Source organism: Chiloscyllium plagiosum, unplaced genomic scaffold (genome assembly GCF_037043375.1).
Source record: "Chiloscyllium plagiosum isolate Xiang-an unplaced genomic scaffold, Cpla_swu_hap1 HiC_scaffold_50, whole genome shotgun sequence".
Lineage (NCBI taxonomy): Eukaryota > Metazoa > Chordata > Chondrichthyes > Orectolobiformes > Hemiscylliidae > Chiloscyllium > Chiloscyllium plagiosum.
This window is the reverse complement of record NW_028270188.1, coordinates 48,204,037-48,226,554: the sequence shown is the minus strand read 5'-3', so window position 1 is coordinate 48,226,554 and position 22,518 is coordinate 48,204,037. Positions and strand designations below refer to the sequence as shown.

Genomic DNA, 22,518 nt, shown 5'->3' with positions numbered 1-22,518 from the left:
TCTTCTGACAGCTCTTCATCCTGCCCTGCTGGGGGAATGTTAAATTGTAATGAGAAGCGCTCCTGGGTTTGAGTGTAATGATTGAGTAGCAGAAGAGAATCATTGGGACAAATGGTCTAACTTTGGTTCTAAATCCTGTGGTCTTATGATAACACGGAGTGCTGACAAGAATAGGAAAACATTCTTGGGATCTTGCAAAGTGGTAAAGACTGAGTTCTCCCTGTCCCAGTGTTGCTCCTGTCTGCAGTTTTCTTCTCTCAATCTTGTGGAAGTGCTGATTCATCAGAACAGTCTAAAAAGACCCTTTCTTCATAAGCTGGGAGGCTGTTCAATTATTTAAAAATGTTGAAGTTGAGCCTGAGTATCCTGCATCCACTGTCCAACAACATTAGCATCAGGGGCAAGAATCCTAATTGTTTTGTATTTCTCCCCCAAGTCCTTGCTTGATTAGGGACAGCCAACATGGATTTATGAAGGGTAGATCTTGCCTTACAAGTCTTATTGAATTCTTTGAGGAGAAAGTGAGGTCTGCAGATGCTGGAGATCAGAGCTGAAAATGTGTTGCTGGAAAAGCGCAGCAGGTCAGGCAGCATCCAGGGAACAGGAGAATCGACGTTTCGGGCATAAGCCTTTCTTCAGGAATCATTATTGAATTCTTTGAGGAGGTGACCAAGCATGTGGATGAGGGTGGAGCAGTGGATGTAGTATACATGGATTTTAGTAAGGCATTTGATAAGGTTCCCCATGGTAGGCTTATGTGGAAAGTCAGGAGGCATGGGATAGAGGAAAATTTGGCCAGTTGGATAGAAAACTGGCTAACCAGTCGAAGTCAGAGAGTGGTGGTAGATGGTAAATATTCAGCCTGGAGCACAGTTACAAGTGGAGTTCCGCAGGGATTAGTTCTGGTCGTCTGCTGTTTGTAATTTTTATTAATGACTTGGAAGAGGGAGTCGAAGGGTGGGTCAGTAAATTTGCAGATGATACGAAGATTGGTGGAGTTGTGGATAGTGAGGAGGGCTGTTGTCGGCTGCAAAGGGACTTAGATATGATGCAGAGCTGGGCTGAGGAGTGGCAGATGGAGTTCAACCCTGCCAAGTGTGAGGTTGTCCATTTTGGAAGGACAAATAAGAATGCGGAATACAGGGTTAACAGTAGGGTTCTTACTAAGGTGGAGGAGCAGAGGGATCTTGGGGTCTATGTTCATAGATCTTTGAAAGTTGCCACTCAGGTGGACAGAGCTTGTAAGAAGGCCTATGGTGTATGTTCATTAGCAGAGGGATTGAATTCAAGAGTCGTGAGGTGATGTTACAGCTGTACAGGACTTTGGTAAGGCCACATTTGGAGTACTGTGTGCAGTTCTGGTCGCCTGACTTTAGGAAAGATGTGGAAGCTTTGCAGAGGGTGCGGAGAAGATTTACCAGGATGTTGCCTGGAATGGAGAATAGGTCGTACGAGGATAGGTTGAGCGTGCTAGGCCTTTTCTCATTGGAACGGAGAAGGATGAGGGGTGACTTGATAGAGGTGTATAAGATGATCAGGGGAATAGATGGAGTAGACAGAGTGTTACAAGGGGACATAAATTTAAGGTGAAGGGTGGAAGGTATAGGGGAGATGTCAGGGGTGGGTTCTTTACCCAGAGAGTGGTGGGGGCATGGAATGCGCTGCCTGTGGGAGTGGTAGAGTCGGAATCATTGGCGAACTTTAAGTGGCAATTGGATAGGTACATGGATGGATACCTAAGCTAGGACAAATGTTCGACACAACATCGTGGGCTGAAGGGCCTGTTCTGTGCTGTATTGTTCTATGTTCTAGTAAAGGCGCAGAGTTTACAAATCATTGCCCTGGCTCAGATTAGCCAACTGCATGGAGAATGGGAATTGAGTTTGGGACTTAGTACCTCACTGGGGGAGTGCAGGGCTGAGCTCAAACATTGACAAGATCCCTAGTTAATGTTGACCGTAAATGAAAATGACGGCTATTCCACTTTGTATTGCTTCTGTACTCATTTAACATTATGCGCTTCAGAAATACTACGGCAGGAAGTCTTCCATTGGCAGAGATGTTTGCCGCTTGAGGAAAGTCTACTACAATGCTCGGCACGAAGCCTCTGCCCAGATCGATGAGATCATTGGGGAGACAGCCAGCGAGGCAGACAGCAGTGAGACGTCTATTGGTGAGAAGGAAAATGGCAATGAGAAAGATGACGATGTGATTCGTTGCATCTGTGGGCTGTACAAGGACGAGGGACTGATGATTCAGTGTGAGAAGTGCATGGTAAGTAACTTTCAGAATTGGGCAGCATCCTGGGGAATTCAAGTTCCACATGTTTACATTCGGATTTCTGTCTGTCTGTTCTGGAGGTGCCGATGTTGGACTGGGGTGGACAAAGTCAGAAGTCACACGACACCAAGTTATAGTCCAATAGGTTTGTTTTACACCAGAAGCTTTCCGAGTGCCACTGACGAAAGGGGTGGTGAAGGGACAGTGCTCTTAAAGCTGGTGATTTCAAATAAACCTGTTGGACTATAACATGATGTCGTGTGACTTTGTTGTACAGGGCAGAGTTTCAGGTGACCTGGCAGAAGTCGTAAGAATTTTTTTAATGCATTTATTTAATGTCACATCTTGGGGCTGTCCCAAAGCAAAGCACAGCACATCCAGTGAATTTTGATTTCCGTTCTGCTCCAGAGCCAGGAGGTCTCTGGTGCCTGGTCCATCAGGAACACTTGATGGAGATTTGGGCAGAGACTTCAGGCACAGTCCTAATGGACAAAGCTCTTAGTTTGGTGATGTTGACTGACGGGTGATTGTTCGCCAAGATGCAGGGAAGAATGTGGAAAAGTGCATGGATGACCACTTGAGATATCCTAATATTCAAGGTTATGGAAAAGTGGGATTAATGTAGGTAGGTTGGTGCAGACTCAATGGGCTGAAAGGTCTGTTCTGTGCCGAATGACTATGGCTGAGTAAACCCTAAACCCTTGCAAGCCACTGCTCTGCTGAATAATGTAATCTGGACCAAACAAGGAGCTCTTGCCTGTTCACTGTGGGTCAACAGCATATTTTCTGCTGATTTTAATTCTCTGGGGGTCATGCACAGCTTTGGAGGTCCCTCATTCGGCTATGAAATTATGTCTTGAGTGGTGTGCGCCTCTACGGAGATGGCGGTTTGGGATTGAGAGTTAAACAAGCAGAAATTGTAGTTATTGTGAAGTAGCAAGTTAGCCTGGAGCAGTGTTTCTTTAGAGCAGTAAAACTGTGCTGTTTTCCCTGGAGTGTCAGATACTGAGGGGTCACCTTATAGAGGTTTATAAAATCATAGGGACATGGATAGGGTAAACAGACCAAGTTTTTTTCCTGGGGTGGGAGAGTCCAGAACTAGAGGGCATAGGTTTTAGGGTGAGAGGGGAAAGATTTAAAAGGGACCTAAGGGTGACTTTTTCCACAGAGGATGGTGCGTGTATGGAATGAGCTGCCAGTGGTGGTGGTGGTGGAGGCTGGTACAGTTACCCATCCAAGATGCCTTTTAAATATTGTATGTGAATAAGGAAGAGGTGAGCAGGATATGGGCCAAGTGCAGGCAAATGGGAGTAGATTAATGTAGGAAATCTGGTCGGCATGACTGGGTTGGACTGAAGGGTCTGTTTGCATGATGTACATCTCTATGACTCTATAACTAGACCAGAGCCACTTGTGTGTGTTGATGAGTTCTTGTGCTGGTTAACACCCAGCAGACCATTCTTTTCACAAAAAGACTGATGCCTGTTATTGCAAAGTGTGTAGAGAGATGTGTAGTCTGCAAACTGAGATTTAAACAAAGTTCGCAACATCCACAGTTGTGAATACCACTCAAAACTCTTGTCAGAAGGTACAGTTAAATCACTCAAGCCTTGTTATGACAACTCAGACCAACGGGAGAGGAATAAAAGCCCATTCATTTGCACTTAGTCTTCAGGCAATCGAGTCAGCAGCTGCAGTTCAGTGTGTAAATGGTGAATGGAAGCAACATGCAGAATCGGGCAATTTGCCAGTCAGCTAAGAATAGTTACAGACCTGGATTTTCACCTCCAGTTACATGGATGAAGCTTTCGTATCTGGTAAAATTCAGGCAAATTTTCCAAATGCCTTGGCAGTGTTCCTAGTGGGTAAAGGTATGGTGTCTGGATATTGACAGTGGCAGTCTAGTCCATTTTTCACCAGCTCCATTCTGTCGGTGTAAATAGTCTCTGCACCAGATATACTTGTGGGAAATTTGGGCACATTTCAGAAACTTTCATGATGAACAAAGCTAGAGTGCACGGATGCTGAAGGTGGATCGCTAGGCCACAGTGGATAAACCTGTAAAAGCACTTCCATTCCACTGCTTGGTATATGGTATTAAGTTATAAAAGTAGGGTGCAAGTTAAAGGTAGAGTTGCTGTAAAAGGAGCTGTCAGAGAGTTAGAGTTGTACAGCACAGAAGCAGTCTCTTTCGTCTGGCTCGTCTGTCAGTTCTGATCACCTAACCAGAGAATAGAATTGAATTGCCCTTGAGGTGGAATAAACTTGTCTAAGTTGAATTGCCTCCTGCTATTCCTAGGAGATACAGTAATAAACAGCAAAATTGGTTCTTGCTTCAGGAATTAGACTTGTACAGCAAGTTTAAAAAAAGTTGAACTTGCTTCCATTTGGAGATTTTTGAGTCTTTCAAATTTGAGAAAATTAATTTGAAGCGAATTGTCCAAATACGAGGAGATCAAAATTAAGAATGAGGCATCAAATTGGACTAACCTTTTAATATAGAAGCTGATACGCTTAAGCTGTAAGAAGGTCTTTGAGGTAAGAGGAATGAGTCTGTTTCTGGTGACTGGAATGATAGACAGCTACTTGCATCTTGTCCTTGTTAAATAAATGTAGTGATGTTGAATTGCGCATGGGTGGGGGGGGGGGGGGGGATGTGCAGCACAGTGGGCTCAGTGGTTAGCGCTGCTGCCTCACAGCACCAGGGACCCGGGTTCAATTCCAGCCTCGGGCAACTGTCTGTGTGGAGTTTACACCTGCTCCCCGTGTCGGTGTGGGTTTCCTCCCATAGTCCAAAGATGTGCAGGTTAGGCAAATTGGCCATGCTAAATAGCCCATAATGTTAGGTGCCTTTGTCAGGGGTAAACTTAGGGGAATGGGTCTGGGTGGGTTGCTCTTCAGAGGGTCGGTGTGGACTTGCTGGGCCAAAGAGACCTGTTTCCATGCTGTAGAGAATCTTAAAAAAAAAACTGGGTGGTCTATAGGTTCCTGTGCGTTGTGCTGTATTTTGTACTTGTTTATTCTAACCTCCTCTCCTCTCTTCACCCCCCACCCCGCCCACTAGGTGTGGCAGCACTGTGACTGCATGCGTGTAACTGCAGATGTTGAGCACTACCTGTGTGAGCAGTGTGATCCTCGACCTGTGGAGAGGGTAAGTCAATCCCTTGTGAATAACAAAAGGTGTTGTGCATTCTGGTTAACAACATTGGCCACAGCAGTCAGCCCGGGCCTCTTTGTTTAGGCTTATGTGCTGTGCCTTTCAGTGCATTAACAGCACTGTTTCCTAATGGATGGTTAAACAGCTTTGGGCATTTCACTTAATTGTACGCAGTTACATTCCTGCAAATCCTGTGTTGTGAACATTTTCTGGGAAGTTTCAGCTGTGGTATCAAATGTCAGTAATGCTGCTGCTCATCAGTGGCTGCCCCGGTTGCTGGACATATTGCCACTGGAGAGTCATCCAGACCAGAGGATCCTGATGTTGCTGCCACCTTGCACTCCACTGATCTTAGTGACAGGGGGGGGCCATTGCAGCTGGAGTCCCAAACCTGAGTAGACAAATGTCACAAAACAAAAGCAACCCAGCCTTCCAGGTTATGGCAGCAAGAGTCAGCACTCCCCTGAGAGGCTGATGGTGACATTAGTCAAATCAATTGGTAGATTCATTTAAGATGCATCTGGACAGATGCATGAGTCGGTGGGGAGTAGAGGGATACAGATGCTTAGGAATTGACCGACAGGTTTAGACAGTACATTCGGATCGGCTCAGGCTTGGAGGGCCGAAGGGCCTGTTCCTGGGCTGTAAATTTTCTTTGTACTTTGTTCAAATCCTTAAACAATGCCCATTTGCTCCTTTTTTCTCCCCCGTGGCCACTGCTGGTCCATAAGTAGCCACTGTCTGTTCTGTGACTCACTATTGCTGTTTCTCTACAGGAAGTCCCCATGATCCCACAGCCACATTATGCCCAGCCTGGTTGTGTGTACTACATCTGCCTTCTGCGGGATGACCTGCTGCTCCGACACGGTAGGTGGATGCTGGGGAGAATGGCCTTACTCACGTGCCTTCATGTGAGAAGCTGATAGCATTCCTGACATACACACACACATGTATCTTCAGAAAAGTAACAAAACACAAACCCCAGTTGGCATATATTCCATTGAAATGTTGTATTAATGTTGGGCTGGATATCAGGTACTTGGGGTTAAGAAGACTGCCGTAACAGGTGTTTGCATGGAAGTAAAATCCTGCACGATAGTCATTACTTATCAGCTCAGCTACTCTAATACAGCTCTCTTTTCACTGCTACCCATTAACAATCCACCATTTGATGCTGCACCTCTTTCTCCTTGGGCTGGCTTGTCTCCTGGTGCAATGATCAAATCAGTAGGGGAAGAAATGGAAAGCTTGCCAGTGCTTTATGTTGGTCATTGTACGGTTAGAGGGGGCTAAACTCTAACTTCACATGAAGTTTGGGGGGGGTGGGGGGGAAGAAGACACTGTCAGCACATTGGACCAGTATTCTGTTTGGATGTGCAGACAGTGTGTGAAACATTTACACTCAACAAATACGGTTCCAGCAACACTTTTTTAACAGCTTGCTTTCAACTCGTTGAAACATCTCAGTATAACACTGGGCATATCAGCAAAGTGACCAAAGGAAAGAGATTGGTTGTTCTGCACAGCTTAAGTATTGGTGACAATTGTTTCCCATGAGCACCAACTTTAATCTTTAACCTCAGTCAAAACATAAATGTGGAAACCTTTCTAAGTTGACGTGGAAATCATCAAGGAATTTTAAATTTTGTACCTTTGCTCCACTCTTCTGATCAACTCGGTATATGTTCTGCTGCAGGTGACTGTGTCTATCTGATGAGAGACAATCGGCGAGGGCCTGAGGGCCAGCCTGTCCGACAGTCCTACAGACTGCTCTCGCACATCAATCGTGACAAGCTCGATATCTTCCGTATTGAAAAGCTCTGGAAGAACGAAAAGTAAGGCAGCTGCAGGATCAACTACATAATGCAAACTTGTAAAATGGCTCCTGAACCGCAGTGACCTGGGCACTTCCCCAGTGTTACACAGTGACAGACCTGTCCCCCACCAGCACTGTACCCCAGTGTTACACAGTGACAGACCTGTCCCCCACCAGCACTGTACCCCAGTGTTACACAGTGACAGACCTGTCCCCCACCAGCACTGTACCCCAGTGTTACACAGTGACAGACCTGTCCCCCACCAGCACTGTACCCCAGTGTTACACAGTGACAGACCTGTCCCCCACCAGTACTGTACCCCAGTGTTATACAGTGACAGACCTGTCCCCCACCAGTACTGTTCCCCAGTGTTATACAGGGACAGACCTGTCCCCACCAGTACTGTACCCCAGTGTTACACAGTGACAGACCTGTCCCCCACCAGCACTGTACCCCAGTGTTACACAGTGACAGACCTGTCCCCCACCAGTACTGTACCCCAGTGTTATACAGTGACAGACCTGTCCCCACCAGTACTGTACCCCAGTGTTACACGGTGACAGACCTGTCCCCCACGAGTACTGTACCCCAGTGTTATACAGGGACAGACCTGTCCCCACCAGTACTGTATCCCAGTGTTATACAGTGACAGACCTGTCCCCCACCAGTACTGTTCCCCAGTGTTATACAGGGACAGACCTGTCCCCACCAGTACTGTACCCCAGTGTTATACAGTGACAGACCTGTCCCCACCAGTACTGTACCCCAGTGTTACACAGTGACAGACCTGTCCCCACCAGTACTGTACCCCAGTGTTATACAGGGACAGACCTGTCCCCACCAGTACTGTACCCCAGCGTTATACAGGGACAGACCTGTCCCCACCAGTACTGTAACCCCAGTGTTACACAGTGACAGACCTGTCCCCACCAGTACTGTAACCCCAGTGTTACACAGTGACAGACCTGTCCCCACCAGTACTGTAACCCCAGTGTTACACAGTGACAGACCTGTCCCCACCAGTACTGTACCCCAGTGTTACACAGTGACAGACCTGTCCCCACCAGTACTGTACCCCAGTGTTACACAGTGACAGACCTGTCCCCACCAGTACTGTACCCCAGTGTTATACAGTGACAGACCTGTCCCCACCAGTACTGTACCCCAGTGTTACACAGTGACAGACCTGTCCCCACCAGTACTGTACCCCAGTGTTACACAGTGACAGACCTGTCCCCACCAGTACTGTACCCCAGTGTGATACAGTGACAGACCTGTCCCCACCCAGTACTGTACCCCAGTGTTATACAGTGACAGACCTGTCCCCACCAATACTGTACCCAGTGTTATACAGGGACAGACCTGTCCCCACCAGTACCGTACCCCAGTGTTATACAGTGACAGACCTGTCCCCCATCAGTAATGTACCCCTGTGTTACACAGTGACAGACCTGTCCCCACCAGTACTGTACCCCAGTGTTACACAGTGACAGACCTGTCCCCACCAGTACTGTACCCCAGTGTTACACAGTGACAGACCTGTCCCCACCAGTACTGTACCCCAGTGTTATACAGGGACAGACCTGTCCCCACCAGTACTGTACCCCAGTGTTATACAGGGACAGACCTGTCCCCACCAGTACTGTACCCCAGTGTTACACAGTGACAGACCTGTCCCCACCAGTACTGTACCCCAGTGTTATACAGGGACAGACCTGGCCCCACCAGTACTGTATCGCAGTATTGTACAGTGGCGACCTGTCTCCACCTGTGCTCTACTCCTGATGAAGGGCATTTGCCTGAAACGTCGATTTTCCTGGTCCTCGGATGCTGCCTGACCTGCTGTGGCTTTCCCACACCACGCTCTCAATTCTAATCTCTAGCATCTGCAGTCCTCACTTGCACCACCAGTTCTGTTCCCCAGCATTATACAGTGATAGGCTTGTGTACACTGGTACCACATTTGAAAATATTCTGTCCATACACAGCCTAAGTTTGGAAGAGCGTGTCCTCAAATTGTACAGCTAAGCTTATTTCCCCAGTTGAAGTCTGAAACTAACGTGCGTTTGCCATCACCTTTTACTGGCGCGGTATTTTGCTGCCTATATGTTATTTTGAAATTCCATTTTGCTTGATGTCATGATAATCTCTATTGTTCTGACAGAGGGGAGCGATTTGCCTTTGGTCATCATTATTTCCGACCCCATGAGACCCATCACTCCCCTTCAAGACGGTTTTACCATAACGAGTTATTCAGGGTGCCTCTGTACGAGATTATCCCTCTGGAGGCAGTGGTTGGAACCTGCTGTGTGTTGGACCTCTACACCTACTGTAAGGGTGAGTGAAATTTTAGTCTCTAAGCCTTTTCACCCCTGTCCCTGTCCCTGTCCTGCTAGTTTCCCACCACTGTTGATGTCACCTTTTGTGCTAGCTGTTGAACACTGAATGGTTCAAGATGGTGTGAACCTCCCCCAGTCAGTGCCCTTCGTGATTTCTTCTGTTACCTCCCTGACCCAGGGGTTCTCCACACCTGAGCATGGAACCCAGGCTTAAATTCACTTGGAGTGCACACCAAAGGTTAGCACCACAGCTCCCTGGATCATGATCAAAAGTTGGAATCCAAGCTGTTTATAATACCCCTAACTCTGCACAACTCTGCCCCTTTACGTAGAGTTGGGCAACATTTATGAACGTAGACTTTATCGTGCATGTCTGCATTGTTGTTTAGCATCTACACAAACCACCTCCCATTCCTCTTCATGTCACTCCACCAGCATATCCCTTTATTCCTTTCTGTTTGCTGTGTGTCCAGCATTCCCCTTCGGTGCATCTCTGCAATTCAACTTAACAGCAGCGTGGTCAGGAGTTCCACATTCTCAGCACACCCTGGGTGAAGTAGTTTCTCCTGAACTCCCAATTTATTAGTTCGTCTTTTTTTTTTAACCTTGTCACATTTTAAAGGAATTTCTGAAAGTCACCACTGAATGTGAGTAGAAGTTTACCCTGTCATGAGAAGGTGTGAAAGCCAGCCGTGCCCTGCCCTAAGCTTTGTTAGAGGGTTAGCTGTGGTGAAGTTTTGTGCTGGAGCTTGTAACTGCACTGTTAATGCACTCTCACCTTTCCCTTTTGATGGTTTAGGGAGGCCAAAGGGTGTGAAAGACCAGGATGTTTACATCTGTGACTATCGCCTGGATAAATCTGCACATCTCTTCTATAAGATCCACCGGAACCGCTATCCTGTCTGCACAAAATCCTACGCATTCGATCACTTTCCGAAGAAACTGACACCCAAAAGAGATTTCTCTGTAAGTGTTAATGGTGGGATTGTTGCTGGCCGGGGGTGGGGGGGATGGATCAGAAGGGATTCAGGGGTAGGTGTCGGGTGAGCTCCTGGTGAGGGAGAGCAAGTGAAGGAAATGAATGCTTCAGTTTGTAGTTGGTTTGTTAACCTGTTGTGTACACTGCTGCTGCTACACGGTTAGGTTATACCCTCTGTCTGCCCCTTTTTCCATATGAGCCCCTCCTGCACCCTCTGCCAAATTGGAGAGCTGACCAGTCGTTTTGCCATTTGCGGAAAGAAGCACTGTTGGGAAATTAAGGTGCGGGGCCCCTAGCTTCACTTCAGGCAATTGCTCAAGGCCCTGGCAGCAGAGAGGCCAGGGTGATGACATGCATGGCAGAGGAAAGTGAGCCCTGAGAGGCTGGGTGGTGGGATGGATGAAGCCTGATGGAAAGGAGTGTTGTTGTGCCTAGTCATAATTTTTAAACCAAAATCTGCTTTTTGTTTTCTTCTTCTTCTGCTGTTTACTTTCCATTAGCCTCACTATGTACCAGAAAATTACAAGAGGAATGGAGGCCGGTGAGTAACATTTACTGTCCGACTGCTCTGTTTGTACTTTCAGTTCTGTTACCTGCGGCAGGTTTGTCTCTTAACTTTACAGTTCTTGCTCGCAGAAACCTGTAGTCGCCCACGGCCTCTGTGGGTTACAGCAGCTCACCTGCTCTCATGTCAGTTGGAGCCGGTGTGGTGAGACTTGCTGACCCTGTTACCCTTAATCCTGTGCTATGTTATAGGATTCATAGAACCCCTACAGTGTGGGGACAGGCCCTTCGGCCCAGCAAGTCCACTCTGACCCTCTAAAGACTAACCCACCCAAACCCATTCCCTACCCTATTATCCTATATTTGCACCTAACCTATACATCCCTGAACACAATGGGACAATTTAGCATGGCCAGTTCACCTAACCTGCACATCTTTGGATTGTGGGAGGAAATTGGAGCACCCGGAGGAAGCCCATGCAGGCACTGGGAGAATGTGCAAACTCCACACAGCTAGTCGCCCAAGGGTGGGATCGAACCCGGGTCCCTGATGCTGTGAGGCAGCAATGCTAACCACTGAGCCACCGTTAGCAAATCTCTTCCAAAATCCTGACTCCATAAAGATGGGATCGGATAGTTCCTACTGCTGGCTCCTGCTGCAAGTTGTGGGCTTTGAATTACAACAGGTTTGCAGTGAATTCTGATGCCTGCCTTGATTGCTAACACAGTGAGAGAGACCAGTGGATATACCTACCTGACAGCATCTCAATCCCAATGAGACTCGGTGCCTTTGGGATCAGTGAGGGGCATTGAGTCAATAATACATGTTAAAATCTCATTACCAATCTCTCTCTGTGATCAGTAAGTAGAAGGTTCATAGATTTCATTTGGTCTCGAGTGCAAGTTGAAAGCGTGCGCTGCACCGTGCTTGGCAGACAAATCGTATTGAGTTGAAGTTTGTTTTCTTATTTTCCTAGCCCTCCCCAGCAGTCTTTGGATTGCTGTGGTCAGCTTGCAAAGGGAGTGACTCAGAAATAAATGGTTCCTTTTCAATTCCTGCCTCCTTCCCAACTCCCTCCGTCATAGACAGCAGAAATCTTGCTTCTGTTACGTGACCTCCCACTTTCGACTTGTCAGAGAACTGATGAAACTCCAACCCAACTGAAGGCAGTCAAGTTTAGTGTCACCGGCCCCAGTCCCAACTCACTGTTCCACAGATGAGACACTGGGTGGGTGGGGGCTGGGGCTGTTTGTTGTCACATCTGGACCAATCTCGGGAGTGTGTAAGAAGCTTCCACTGTGAATTACCCCAGTCTTTTCTCTTTCTCTATCTCACTCCGATGTAGGAAGACTGTTGGATAAGGGCCAGATAATACTTAGTTGAGGTGTCTCCTGCCGCTGTAGCACCTGTAAATGCTCACGCCTAGTTCCATATGCACTGAAGCCATCCGTGTCTAAACTGTATGCCCTAACAAGCAGGGCAGTAAGAGATGACACATGGTTAGTTGTTAAGCAATTGATTGAAGGTGAAGAGTACCTGTGAAGGTATCAGTTATGGGAAGGGACACATCTCTCTCATTGGGTCTATGGATTGAATGTTGATAATCACTGTCTCACTGCCCAGGGCTCTGGTTTACTCTGAGGCTGATGGATCACAGGTCTGATGTTCTAGTAAAACAGGGAGCAAGAGGATTGGTCTTGGAGAATTCTTTTTAACCTTTCAGTTGGATTGTCGTTGATTATTATCTGGATAATTTAGAAAGGGACACAGAATGGAGGAGGAAAAGACCGGAAGTAGTAAAGGTTGGGCTGGCATGGTCACTGGGACTAATAGTTAATGGTGGCTGCTGATTAGCTCAACTTAACCAGGAGGAATTAAGGGGCTCCAGTCTTGCTGATGCATGGACGAGGAATGGGACCTCAGTTTTTTACTATCTGTTACAGACTAGTGTATACAGCTTTGAATTGTTTAAATAAGACCCACCTAAGCCTCTGCTAAGATGTGCCTGGTTAAACAGCCTGCACTAGTTGTCTAAGCTCAGATATAAGGAGTACCAGATGGTGACTGGTGACCAGCAGTCTTAAATAGAGATGGGGTCTGGGATAAGGACTGAGTGATTGCACAAAGGGATGAATAATGCGTGATTGAGGGAGAGACGATAAAAGAGTGGTGTTTGGTGAACTTGTCCCTTTTGGCTCCCTACTCCTGCTCCAGGGAACCAGGAAAATGATGTTCAACCCCTGTCCTTTGACTGACCTGGTGGGTGAGTTGACTTGGAACAAGGAGGTTCTTGAGGGAGGGGTGACCCTCTTTCAAAAAATAGCTGTAACTTCTTAATGCATGTTTCAAAAGTAGATATTGTGATTGGGCAGGGGTTCACTGAGGGGGGGGGGAGTGGATTTATTCAGTTTTAGAACTGGAGCTAGCTGTCTAAGTTTTCTTCCCCTTGTTAATTCATTTTAAAACACCTCACTCCAATTGTTTATTCCGAATACTGTTAATTCTCTACACCGTAAATCTTCGACTATCATACCCACTTTGCTTCCTCTCCTCAAAACCTTGATGAGGAAGGGTGCACATTCTAAATGGGTACTAAAATATCTTCACAACATTTCATAAAGTTCACAGGGGACTTGGGGAGAATGTATGTTCTATATCCAGGGTATGTTCCATTCAAAGATTTACGGTTGCTTAAAAAGTTACTGTTTAGTCTTAAGTTCTCTTTTAAAATTCCTCACGAGCTGGAGGAGATAGAGCTACAATTCTCCATAGTGCTGCCTGGCAATGATGTCAGCATATCACCATGCTGCCAAGGCCGACTGTCGGAGACTTGTAGCTTTTGTTTCCTGCAGTGGCAGGAATGCTTTCCGCAGTGCAGCATTCTAATCAAGGAGTGCAGGGACGGCACTAAGGGATGAGCGATGCGCGATCCAAACACTAATGAAACCATCAGGGCTGTACAGTGTGGGATGGGTGACTGTTGAGAGTTTGCAGAAAGCCCGTTACCCATTTAGTGGGAAGGGCAGTAAGCTTGAATCTACGCTTTGGTTCTGATTTCTTTTCAGCTTGACACGCACTCATTGGGCAGGTTCCACCAGTTCTCAGCCAAACCGTTAGTTAGTGGACTCTGGAGCAGTGGGGCTTGCTGTGTTTTCTCAGGTTTGGGTGGGTGGTGGGATCTGACACTGCCACAGGAGGACCGCACCTTGTACTGAGCCGTCGGCGGAACAGTTGGAGCATGGTCACGGAGCAGTGCAGAACCAGGATCCTGTGCCAGGAATTGGTGCGAGATGCCAGAAGGCAGGAGTCTGACCAGCAGGCAGTGGGCAAGTCCCAGAATCTATCCCACAGCGGCTCAGTTTGGAACGCAGTTCGCTCATCACCTACTGTTGCTGTTGGAGAGCAGTACACCGCTCTCTGATGTCAGAAACACCACGGTTTCCACTGATTCTGGGTGACTTTTATTTCCCTTCATCTTAGACTTTGCTGCACTCCCACCTACCAAACAGCCTTAACAAAGATGTGAGTAAAGACATTAGTGAATAAATAAGTGAATGAGTGATTGATTTCATTTCACAATATTGTCATAATATCTGTGCATGTGTGTCTGTTTAAAATGGAACTTGGCGTTCTTGCAAACTTATCCACAGTTATGTGATTGTCTTTTGCAGTGAATTGGTTATAGTACATTCCTCTTCTAGGTTCATACAAACATGCTGGATACAACAATGAAGGCCAAATGGCCTCTGATACTTGGAAATTGGACCAAGGAATTATCTATTATAAATGGGGGGGGTGGGATGCAACTTGGAACAACCCATCTGTTGTTCCCATCAAGAGCTATGTACTGTCAGTCTGTGGTTCCCCACCTCCAGTCTCTCAAAATCAGTGTACCATTCCAGAGTCACAGAGCAAGATCTCCAGAAATACAAGAGCATTTCCAGGGAGTTGATGTTGAATTTTTTTTAAAACAATTTGGATGCTGCACACTAGGGACCTTGATTAAAGTTGGTGTACAGTAGAAGTGATTCTGCTGCCTATGCCTTTGGGTATTGAATAAATGCTTGAAAGGGAATGCGTTTTCAGGACAGGATACAAGGACTAACTGTAAAGCTCTTTCAAATCAGCTAGCCCAGGCATGTTTGGCTGAATGGCCGCCTCCTGTTCTTGTATCATTCCGTTTTATAACTGGCATTATTTCCTTCAACAATCAAACTTTGAAATGGTTTGGGAATAGTTTAATTCTGTTTAACCAGAAATTCTGAAAAGACTAGTACTATCCAAGTATTAAAACACTAAACTTGGAAACTTTGCACACGTGTGAGATTATTTTTCTTGTGTTGAACGAGTCACTGAGCACTAACTAAAATAAGGTGCAGGATCTGAAAGTGTTTCAGGAGCAGACTCTGCATGTGCCATGTCTGAAGTAGCAGTGACCATAATCCTGAAGTCACAGACCTGCAGCCACATCTCAAGTGTTTCCTTTTTTTCTCCACCCTGTTCCTATCTGGGCGGGACACAAACAACAGATCCTCGTGGAAAACGGAGAGAACAAAAGTGCACTGCAAGGAGGTAGTTCAGGAGGAAGACCTTCCACCCCCCATCATTGAGGACATGTCAACCGCCCAAGAGCAACCAGCTGCTGAGATGCCCCACCTGGAGGAGCAGGAGAGCGAGAGCAGCAGTAACCCTCCGAAAGTGGATTGTAACCCAGAGGAAAAGCAGAGATTGCAGAGAGACAACCTCAACAAAATCCTCCTGAACCTGTTGGCCAAGATCCCAGGAAAAAACGGTGAGGCTTGGCTATTGGCTAAACAGTTTCACCAGGAGCAGGGTGATTATGCAGCTTACAGCTGTGTAGATAAGAAAGGGATGGGTGGGTGTTATAGTTTGGGTGATGCAATCATAATGCCCTGCACTGAAGAGGAAATGTCTCCCACCAGCCCAGCTGGGTTAAAATGTCTCATGCTGTCAGATATAGGCATATTGGTAAAGTGCATTCTCTTGGCTAAAAAGCGTTAGTGTATTGCAGGTTCCTGGCATCACACACTGAAGGGTGTGAGGCCATGATCAATCAGCAATAAATATTGACTCACCAGCAATGCCCATATCCCTAGAATAAATTTAAAAACCGAGTGCTGGTCAATCTCAGCAGGTTGGGCTGTATCTGTGGAGAGAGAAATAGCATTAATGTTCCAAGTCCAATATGACTTTGGTTTGGCACTGAGTTTGTTTTGGACTGCACATTGGTGCAGAATAGAGTTGAACTGAGATTGTGAATGAGCTCTGCTTCTCTACCACAGATGCTGCCAGACTTGCTGTGTTTCTCCAGCACTTTGTCTTTATTTCAGATCTCCAGCATCCACAGGACTTTGTTTTTGTGGATAAATAAACACAATGTTTAATCCTGTAAATACATGCCTGGTCTGGTTCACTTTCTAGTCCGTGATAATCCCCAGTGGATCCAAGACAAATAGCTGGAAAACCTCAGTGGGTCTGGCAGCATTGTGGAGCTGGAGAACCAGAGTCCATGTTTCAAGTCTGGTGACCCTTCTTCAGAATCATTCATAGTGGGTATTTGGCAGCAATAATGCTATTGAATGTCAGGGAACTTGGAATCTGTCTTATTGGTGATGGTCATTGCCTACTATTTGTGTTGTGCGACTGTTGCATGTCACCTGACAGCCCAAGCCCATCTTGTCCAAGTGTAGCAAGACCTGGACATGGATTGCTTCAGTATCTGAGGAGTTGTGAATGGGGCTGAACATTGTGTGACCATCCCCACTTCCCCAGCATTGATGAAGTAGCTTAAGATGGTTAGGCCTAGGGCACACCCTGAGGAACTGTTGCAGAGTGTCCAGCTAGTGGAGAGTTCTTCTACTCTCTGGCCCCAGTTAGGAATGATTCCAGTTTTGCTAATGCCACAAATGCTGCCTTGACACTCCCACCTGTGGAGTTCAGCTCTTTGGTCGGGTTTGAGGATAGTAACTGAGTGGCTCTGGCTCTGGTAGAACTCAAACTGAACTAGTTGTATAGGTTATTGCTGGACAAGGTCCGTTGATAGCACTGTTTTTTGAGACCTTCCCCTGCTTTGATGGACATTTAATGGCTGGATTGGATTTCTCCTACTTTTTGTACACAGGGCAAACTTGGACATTTTTCTACATTTCAGTCAAAATGCTGGTACCACTTCTCCCTGAAATCTTGACGAGGACCACACCTCATTCTGCAGCACAAGTCGTCAGTCCTATTGGACATGCTGTCACTACTCAGTCTTTGCAATATCCAGTGTCTACAGCTATCACTCAATGTCAACTAGAGGGCATGGGTTTAGGGGGAGAGGGGAAAGATATAAAAGAGACCTAAGGGGCAACTTTTTCATGCAGAGGGTGATACGTATATGGAATGAGCTGCCAGAGGAAGTGGTGGAGGCTGGTACAATTGCAGCATTTAAAAGACATCTCGATGGTTTTATGAATAGGAAGGGTTTGGAGAGATATGGGCTGGGTGCTGGCAGGTGGGACTAGGTTAGGTTGGGATATCTGGTCAGCGTGGATGAGTTGAACCGAAGGGTCTGTTTCCGTCCTGTCCATCTCTATGACTCTGTGAATGTCATGTGGAGTGAATTGAATAAGCTGAAATCTGGCTTCTGGGATGCTGGGGACCTCGGGACGAATTACAGATGGATTATCCACTTGGCACAGCTATTTGAAGGTGGTTGCAACTCCTTCAGCCTTGTGTTCCGATACTGATGCATTGAGCTCCCTTATCATTAAGAATGGGGATATTTTGTGGCCCCTTCTCCTCATGTTGTTTAATTGTCCACTCATGGCTGGACATGAAGACCAGCATTCCTGAATTATTCTAAAGTAGACAGTTAATCCTGTTATCTTGAATAAGTAGTTTGTTAGCCTTTTCACAGGCAAACGGTACTGAGTAACTAAACTGGTCTTTTGGTTTGTCTGCTTTCCAGCTATCGACGTAACCTACTTGTTGGAAGAAGGATCGGGGAGACGGCTACGTAGGCGCACACTAATGTTAACTGAGAGCAGCTTCAGGAAGTGATGCACAACCATGGAAGGGAGCGTTTCCTGTATTGGAAATCATGGCTTCTGCCCTGTCCTATTGCGTCCTGACAGCAAGAGAATTGAGGGATGGGGCCCCTCCCCACCACCCTACACAACCCCTCTGCTCCTCAACCCCCACCCCCCACACCCCCCGGAGCTCTCTGATTAAACTATTAAATAGGACAGGAGGATGAAGAAGAAACTGACAAATTGAAACGAGTTAGCACTTGGATGCAGTGAGCCGGCCAGCACTCCCGCTGTTGATCTGCAGAGTGCTCTTGCTGTGTGCGCGCACATGCACGCGCGTGTGTATGGTGTTCCTCTCATTAACATCGGGGGGGAGCGGGGCTCAGTCAACTCTATGCTCCCGTGGCCTGAGGCAGCCGAGAAACTTTATTTTGGGGGAGGTGGGGCACTATTGTGTTGCCAAACCACCATCCATGAAGTGGGTGGAGGTGGTGTCTGATCGAAATGTTAATAATACACAAGCATCAAGAGATCTCTTTTCTTTTTTAAAAAAAAAAGGACTGAACTCCATTTCTGTTCCTGTTCTTTGATTGTATGTGTGAATTCACCAGTGTGATTGTCATACAGTTTGTCCGGAGTGTGTATATATGTATATGGAGAAAGAGAAGACAGCTGAGAAACAAGGTAGTGGGATAGGGACGTTTACAATCCAAGCCCAGTGTTTGCACTCTCTCTGAGCAATTAAAGGCAACCAGTGTGCTGGCCCAGTAACCTACTATGGTACGTGCTTGGATCAGGTCCTGTCCACCTTACCTTCAGCAAAACAAAAAGCAATTAATAAGCAGAGGGCATAAAAATAGGTGAAAAAAATGAAATTAAAAAGAGACACGAGTGGATTGGAAGATTGATTGATTGATTAATAGCACTTAAAGTGTCTTTGTAGTTGGGTCAGGGAGAGGGAGGGGTCTTGCTCTGGGTGGAATGGGATCTTTGGTTTTGACTTTTTCTAAGTTCATTGAGGACATTCAGAGATACCATTGTTGTTGTCCTAAGCTGTGTGTCTGGTGTGCTCCATAAAGCAAATAAATTAAGGTGTGCTTTCTCAAAAACCGTAACCCCATCCCCCCGGAGGTTTGCACACAAGGGTCTCCTGCTGGGACTGATGGCGACATTGCGCACCACGCAAATTACACCTAGCTTAATGGCGACTATGCTTGAGGACAAGTCGAAGAGCTTGTCCTAAGTTGTGCTTCCTGTACTCTTGGTAAAAGAGAAGGTTATGAAAGAACCGAGCACCAAAGAGTTAATTTTGTTATCAAAACAAGTGATCTGTGGATGAAGTTTCTCATTCCCATTAAGCTCTGAGAGATTAACATCTCTCCTGAGCAATTTTCTCCCAACTAAGACCCCACTATTACAAAGAGTCTGGGGGTCCTGGAATATGTGATTCGGGGCTAATTCTTTCTCTAGAATCTGTTAAGACTTTTGAACAAGCCACTCATTTGGCCCATCAACCCTAATCCTTTTGTAAATCCATGTGCGACTCCGCCTCCAGGCAGTTCTTTCGCTGGCCCATTTCCTGTCCCAAACCTATCTTTAATGAGCCAAGCATTGAGTGGTTTGTTTGAAGCTGTTCCTGCCACCTTTAACATCAGATGTGAATGGGTCCCAAACTTTGATGTGAAACCGGGACTGATGATCCCACGTCTAATTAGGCGTACGGTTCCTTTCAAACAAAAACACATGGCCAAACAATAACATTGTCATAACTTGAACCATACAAGCTGCTGCTGTTTCCTCAAGTTCCTGTCCCCCTTACTTTGTTATTACTTATTTCCAACCTGGGGTGAGCTGGGGTTTGCATGCTGTGTACCCATAGTGCAGTGCAGCAGGGCAGGAAGTCACCTTGCCCATTGAATCGGCTCAGGCTCTTTCTCAGGGGGAGGAAGATCACTTTGGTTTATTCCACTTGCCCTTGTTCTTATTTCATTTGTTTCTCTCGTTTGAAATACTTATCTATTTCCCTTTGCATTTGTATCTCCCACCTGATCAGGCAGCGCGTTCCAAAGCTAAATGAACCATTGTGTCATGTCATGTCATGTCTGATTCATTCTCTTCCCCCCCCCCCCCCCACCTTTGATTTTCAGGGAGAGCCACAGTACAAGTCCAGAATTATTGTCTGCTCTGTGACCGGCTCTGATCTCGCTGTACATTAGGAGAAAGTATACCGGTTTTCCCCTCCCTCTCCCAACTCCGTCATCTGTTTGATTTTTTTGTTGTCATGCAGTTAGCAATTCACAGCCGTTACCCCCTAGAATTGGATCACATGGATTTGCAACGAGTAAATCTGACCACATTATTAAAATGATGCATGACTTGTGACTTCTATTTCCTGATGACATTCATTAGGTTGAGTCTGACTGTACCTGAACTCTTGCCTATAGCATCTTGGCCAGAAACATAAGGCAGAATCCCTGTCTCTTTTGCTTCATTCAACATTTCCTCCCTTCCAAAATTTATAAACTCCCCTGCCCCCGCTGAGTGTTGTCATCTATTTCCAGTACCTGCCCTGCTGAGTGGCAGCTCGCCAAAGAGACACCAAACCTCTGCCCCAAAATTACTGAACACAGCAGAGGGCGTGGTGGGGAGGAAGTCTCTTACAGGAAGAGCAGTGGGTCGCTTACTCTCCTTGAAAGCTCTGCAAGCAGAGGTATCAGGGCCATGTGGGGAAAGGGACTGAGTGTTGATTGCCAGGTCAACCACTCGTGTTGGGGGCCATGTCAAAATACATTTGAACTGAGGTTTTGGTGTGTGAACGGATTGGGAAGCCACAGTTACCGAGGGTCTTCACTTGTGTACAGTATTAACCAGCTACATGTGCAACACCAGTAACACCAAAGTCATGGCCAAGTGGAGCCAGTGTGAAATCTTCTCTTTTCTTAAAATAAAACCAACATAAGTAGGCAGGAGAATACAAAAGGAAAGCCACTACAGAAATGAAAAGCAGTATTCAAAATGAAAAAGTATTTGTTGTGAAGTAGAAAACATTCGCGTAGAAGTAATAATCAAGACACTACGTCTGTGTTCTGTTTGAACTGTACAGTGTAGTACCTTCCCGCCCATTTTAACTAAAAAAAAACGAAAAAGGAAAAAAAAAGCTTTGCTTTGTCCGTATGTAAGCTTATGCAGTCCCACTCCCAACATCCTTTTAAATAAGTAAAAAACAGAAATTATGATGTGCCAATGTGTACATATCAGTTGTGTGGTTGTCAGCAATACTGTCATCACATGTTCCTTTACATGGACCAATTCTGTCCTAATGTACAAACGCATTGCGTCAATCTCAGTGGAACATGTTCCATCCCATTCCCCTTTTGTGTCTCAAAAGAAGAAAACCCTTTGAGATCGTATTTTATTAAAAAAAAATCGAAAAAAGAGAAAGATTGTTTTGACTATTTTCTTACTGCAAAGCAACACTGTACAGTAGCAGACGATTGAGTATGAGATACTCGATTCATCATTGATAGGAGTTTTGACAGGTCTGTAATATTTTCATTTGTCTCCTATAGACATTTCACTCTTGGTAATAGTGTCAAACACTAAGAAAAATACAAAAAAAATTTATATATGTAGAAGGCACACTATGTCTGTCATTTTCTCTTTCTTTGCCGAAAGATTAAATCATGTTTTAGACAATCAGTGGTTAGGTAATGCCATTTTATTTTTTTCTTCCTCTTTCCTTCCCTTCCCCTACCCTACCCTCCCCTCCTTACTGGCATAGAAAGTGATGACAGGTTTTTTTTTAAATGTTTTTTTTGGGTTACTTTTTAAAAAAAATTACAAAAACAAAGTCACGGAATCGCTGTTTAAAAGCACTACATTATTGCAAATAGATATAACTATAGTCTGCATGGGTGTAGGCAGTGTGATTGTTTGCTGGAAAAATGCTGCTAATATATTTACTTTTTACAGAAGCATATCTAATAGATAATTGTTTTGACTTTAATCTTTGTAAATTATGTATTACGAATTTTAACGTTGGATGTAATTGCATAAAGACGCGTGTATCTCAACTTGAGAAAGTCTAGTATTAAATGGAGAAACTGTTTTTTTTTCTTAATTGTCGTTTGTGACCTTTCTTTGCGTTGGACCTCAACATGCTTCCCCTTGTCTGCTCCTCAGGCAGGCTATCTCTGGTGACCCTCTGGGGGTGGCAGGGTGGCACAGTGGTTAGCTTTGCTACCTCAGAGCACCACGCTCCCAGGTTTGATTCCAGCCTTGGGTGACTGTGTGGAGTTTGTACATTCTCCCCGTGCCTGCGTGGGTTTCCTCCGGGTGCTCCGGTTTCCTCCTGCAATCCAAAGATGTGCGAGTCACGTGAATTGCCCGTAGTGTTAGGTGCATTAGT

The 22,518-nt window shown here is 46.0% G+C and overlaps 1 protein-coding gene across 5 annotated transcripts in view; it reads left to right on the top strand.

Moving 5' to 3' along the window:
* The window catches only part of ash1l (ASH1 like histone lysine methyltransferase), a 223,919-nt gene extending 201,701 nt beyond the window's left edge, over positions 1-22,218 (top strand). For 4 of the 5 annotated variants that reach the window (XM_087985157.1, XM_043684013.2, XM_043684014.2 and 1 more), the window contains 10 exons: positions 2,026-2,274; positions 5,345-5,431; positions 6,214-6,304; positions 7,134-7,272; positions 9,419-9,591; positions 10,393-10,559; positions 11,073-11,113; positions 14,557-14,598; positions 15,606-15,868; positions 18,050-22,218. In XM_087985157.1, coding sequence (XP_087841283.1) covers positions 2,026-2,274; positions 5,345-5,431; positions 6,214-6,304; positions 7,134-7,272; positions 9,419-9,591; positions 10,393-10,559; positions 11,073-11,113; positions 14,557-14,598; positions 15,606-15,868; positions 18,050-18,141 — 1,344 coding nt within the window. In that variant the 3' untranslated portion in view covers positions 18,142-22,218. The remainder of the gene's footprint in view (positions 1-2,025; positions 2,275-5,344; positions 5,432-6,213; positions 6,305-7,133; positions 7,273-9,418; positions 9,592-10,392; positions 10,560-11,072; positions 11,114-14,556; positions 14,599-15,605; positions 15,869-18,049) is intronic. The other variant, XM_043684016.2, reaches the window with a different exon arrangement.
* Positions 22,219-22,518: the final 300 nt, after the last annotated feature.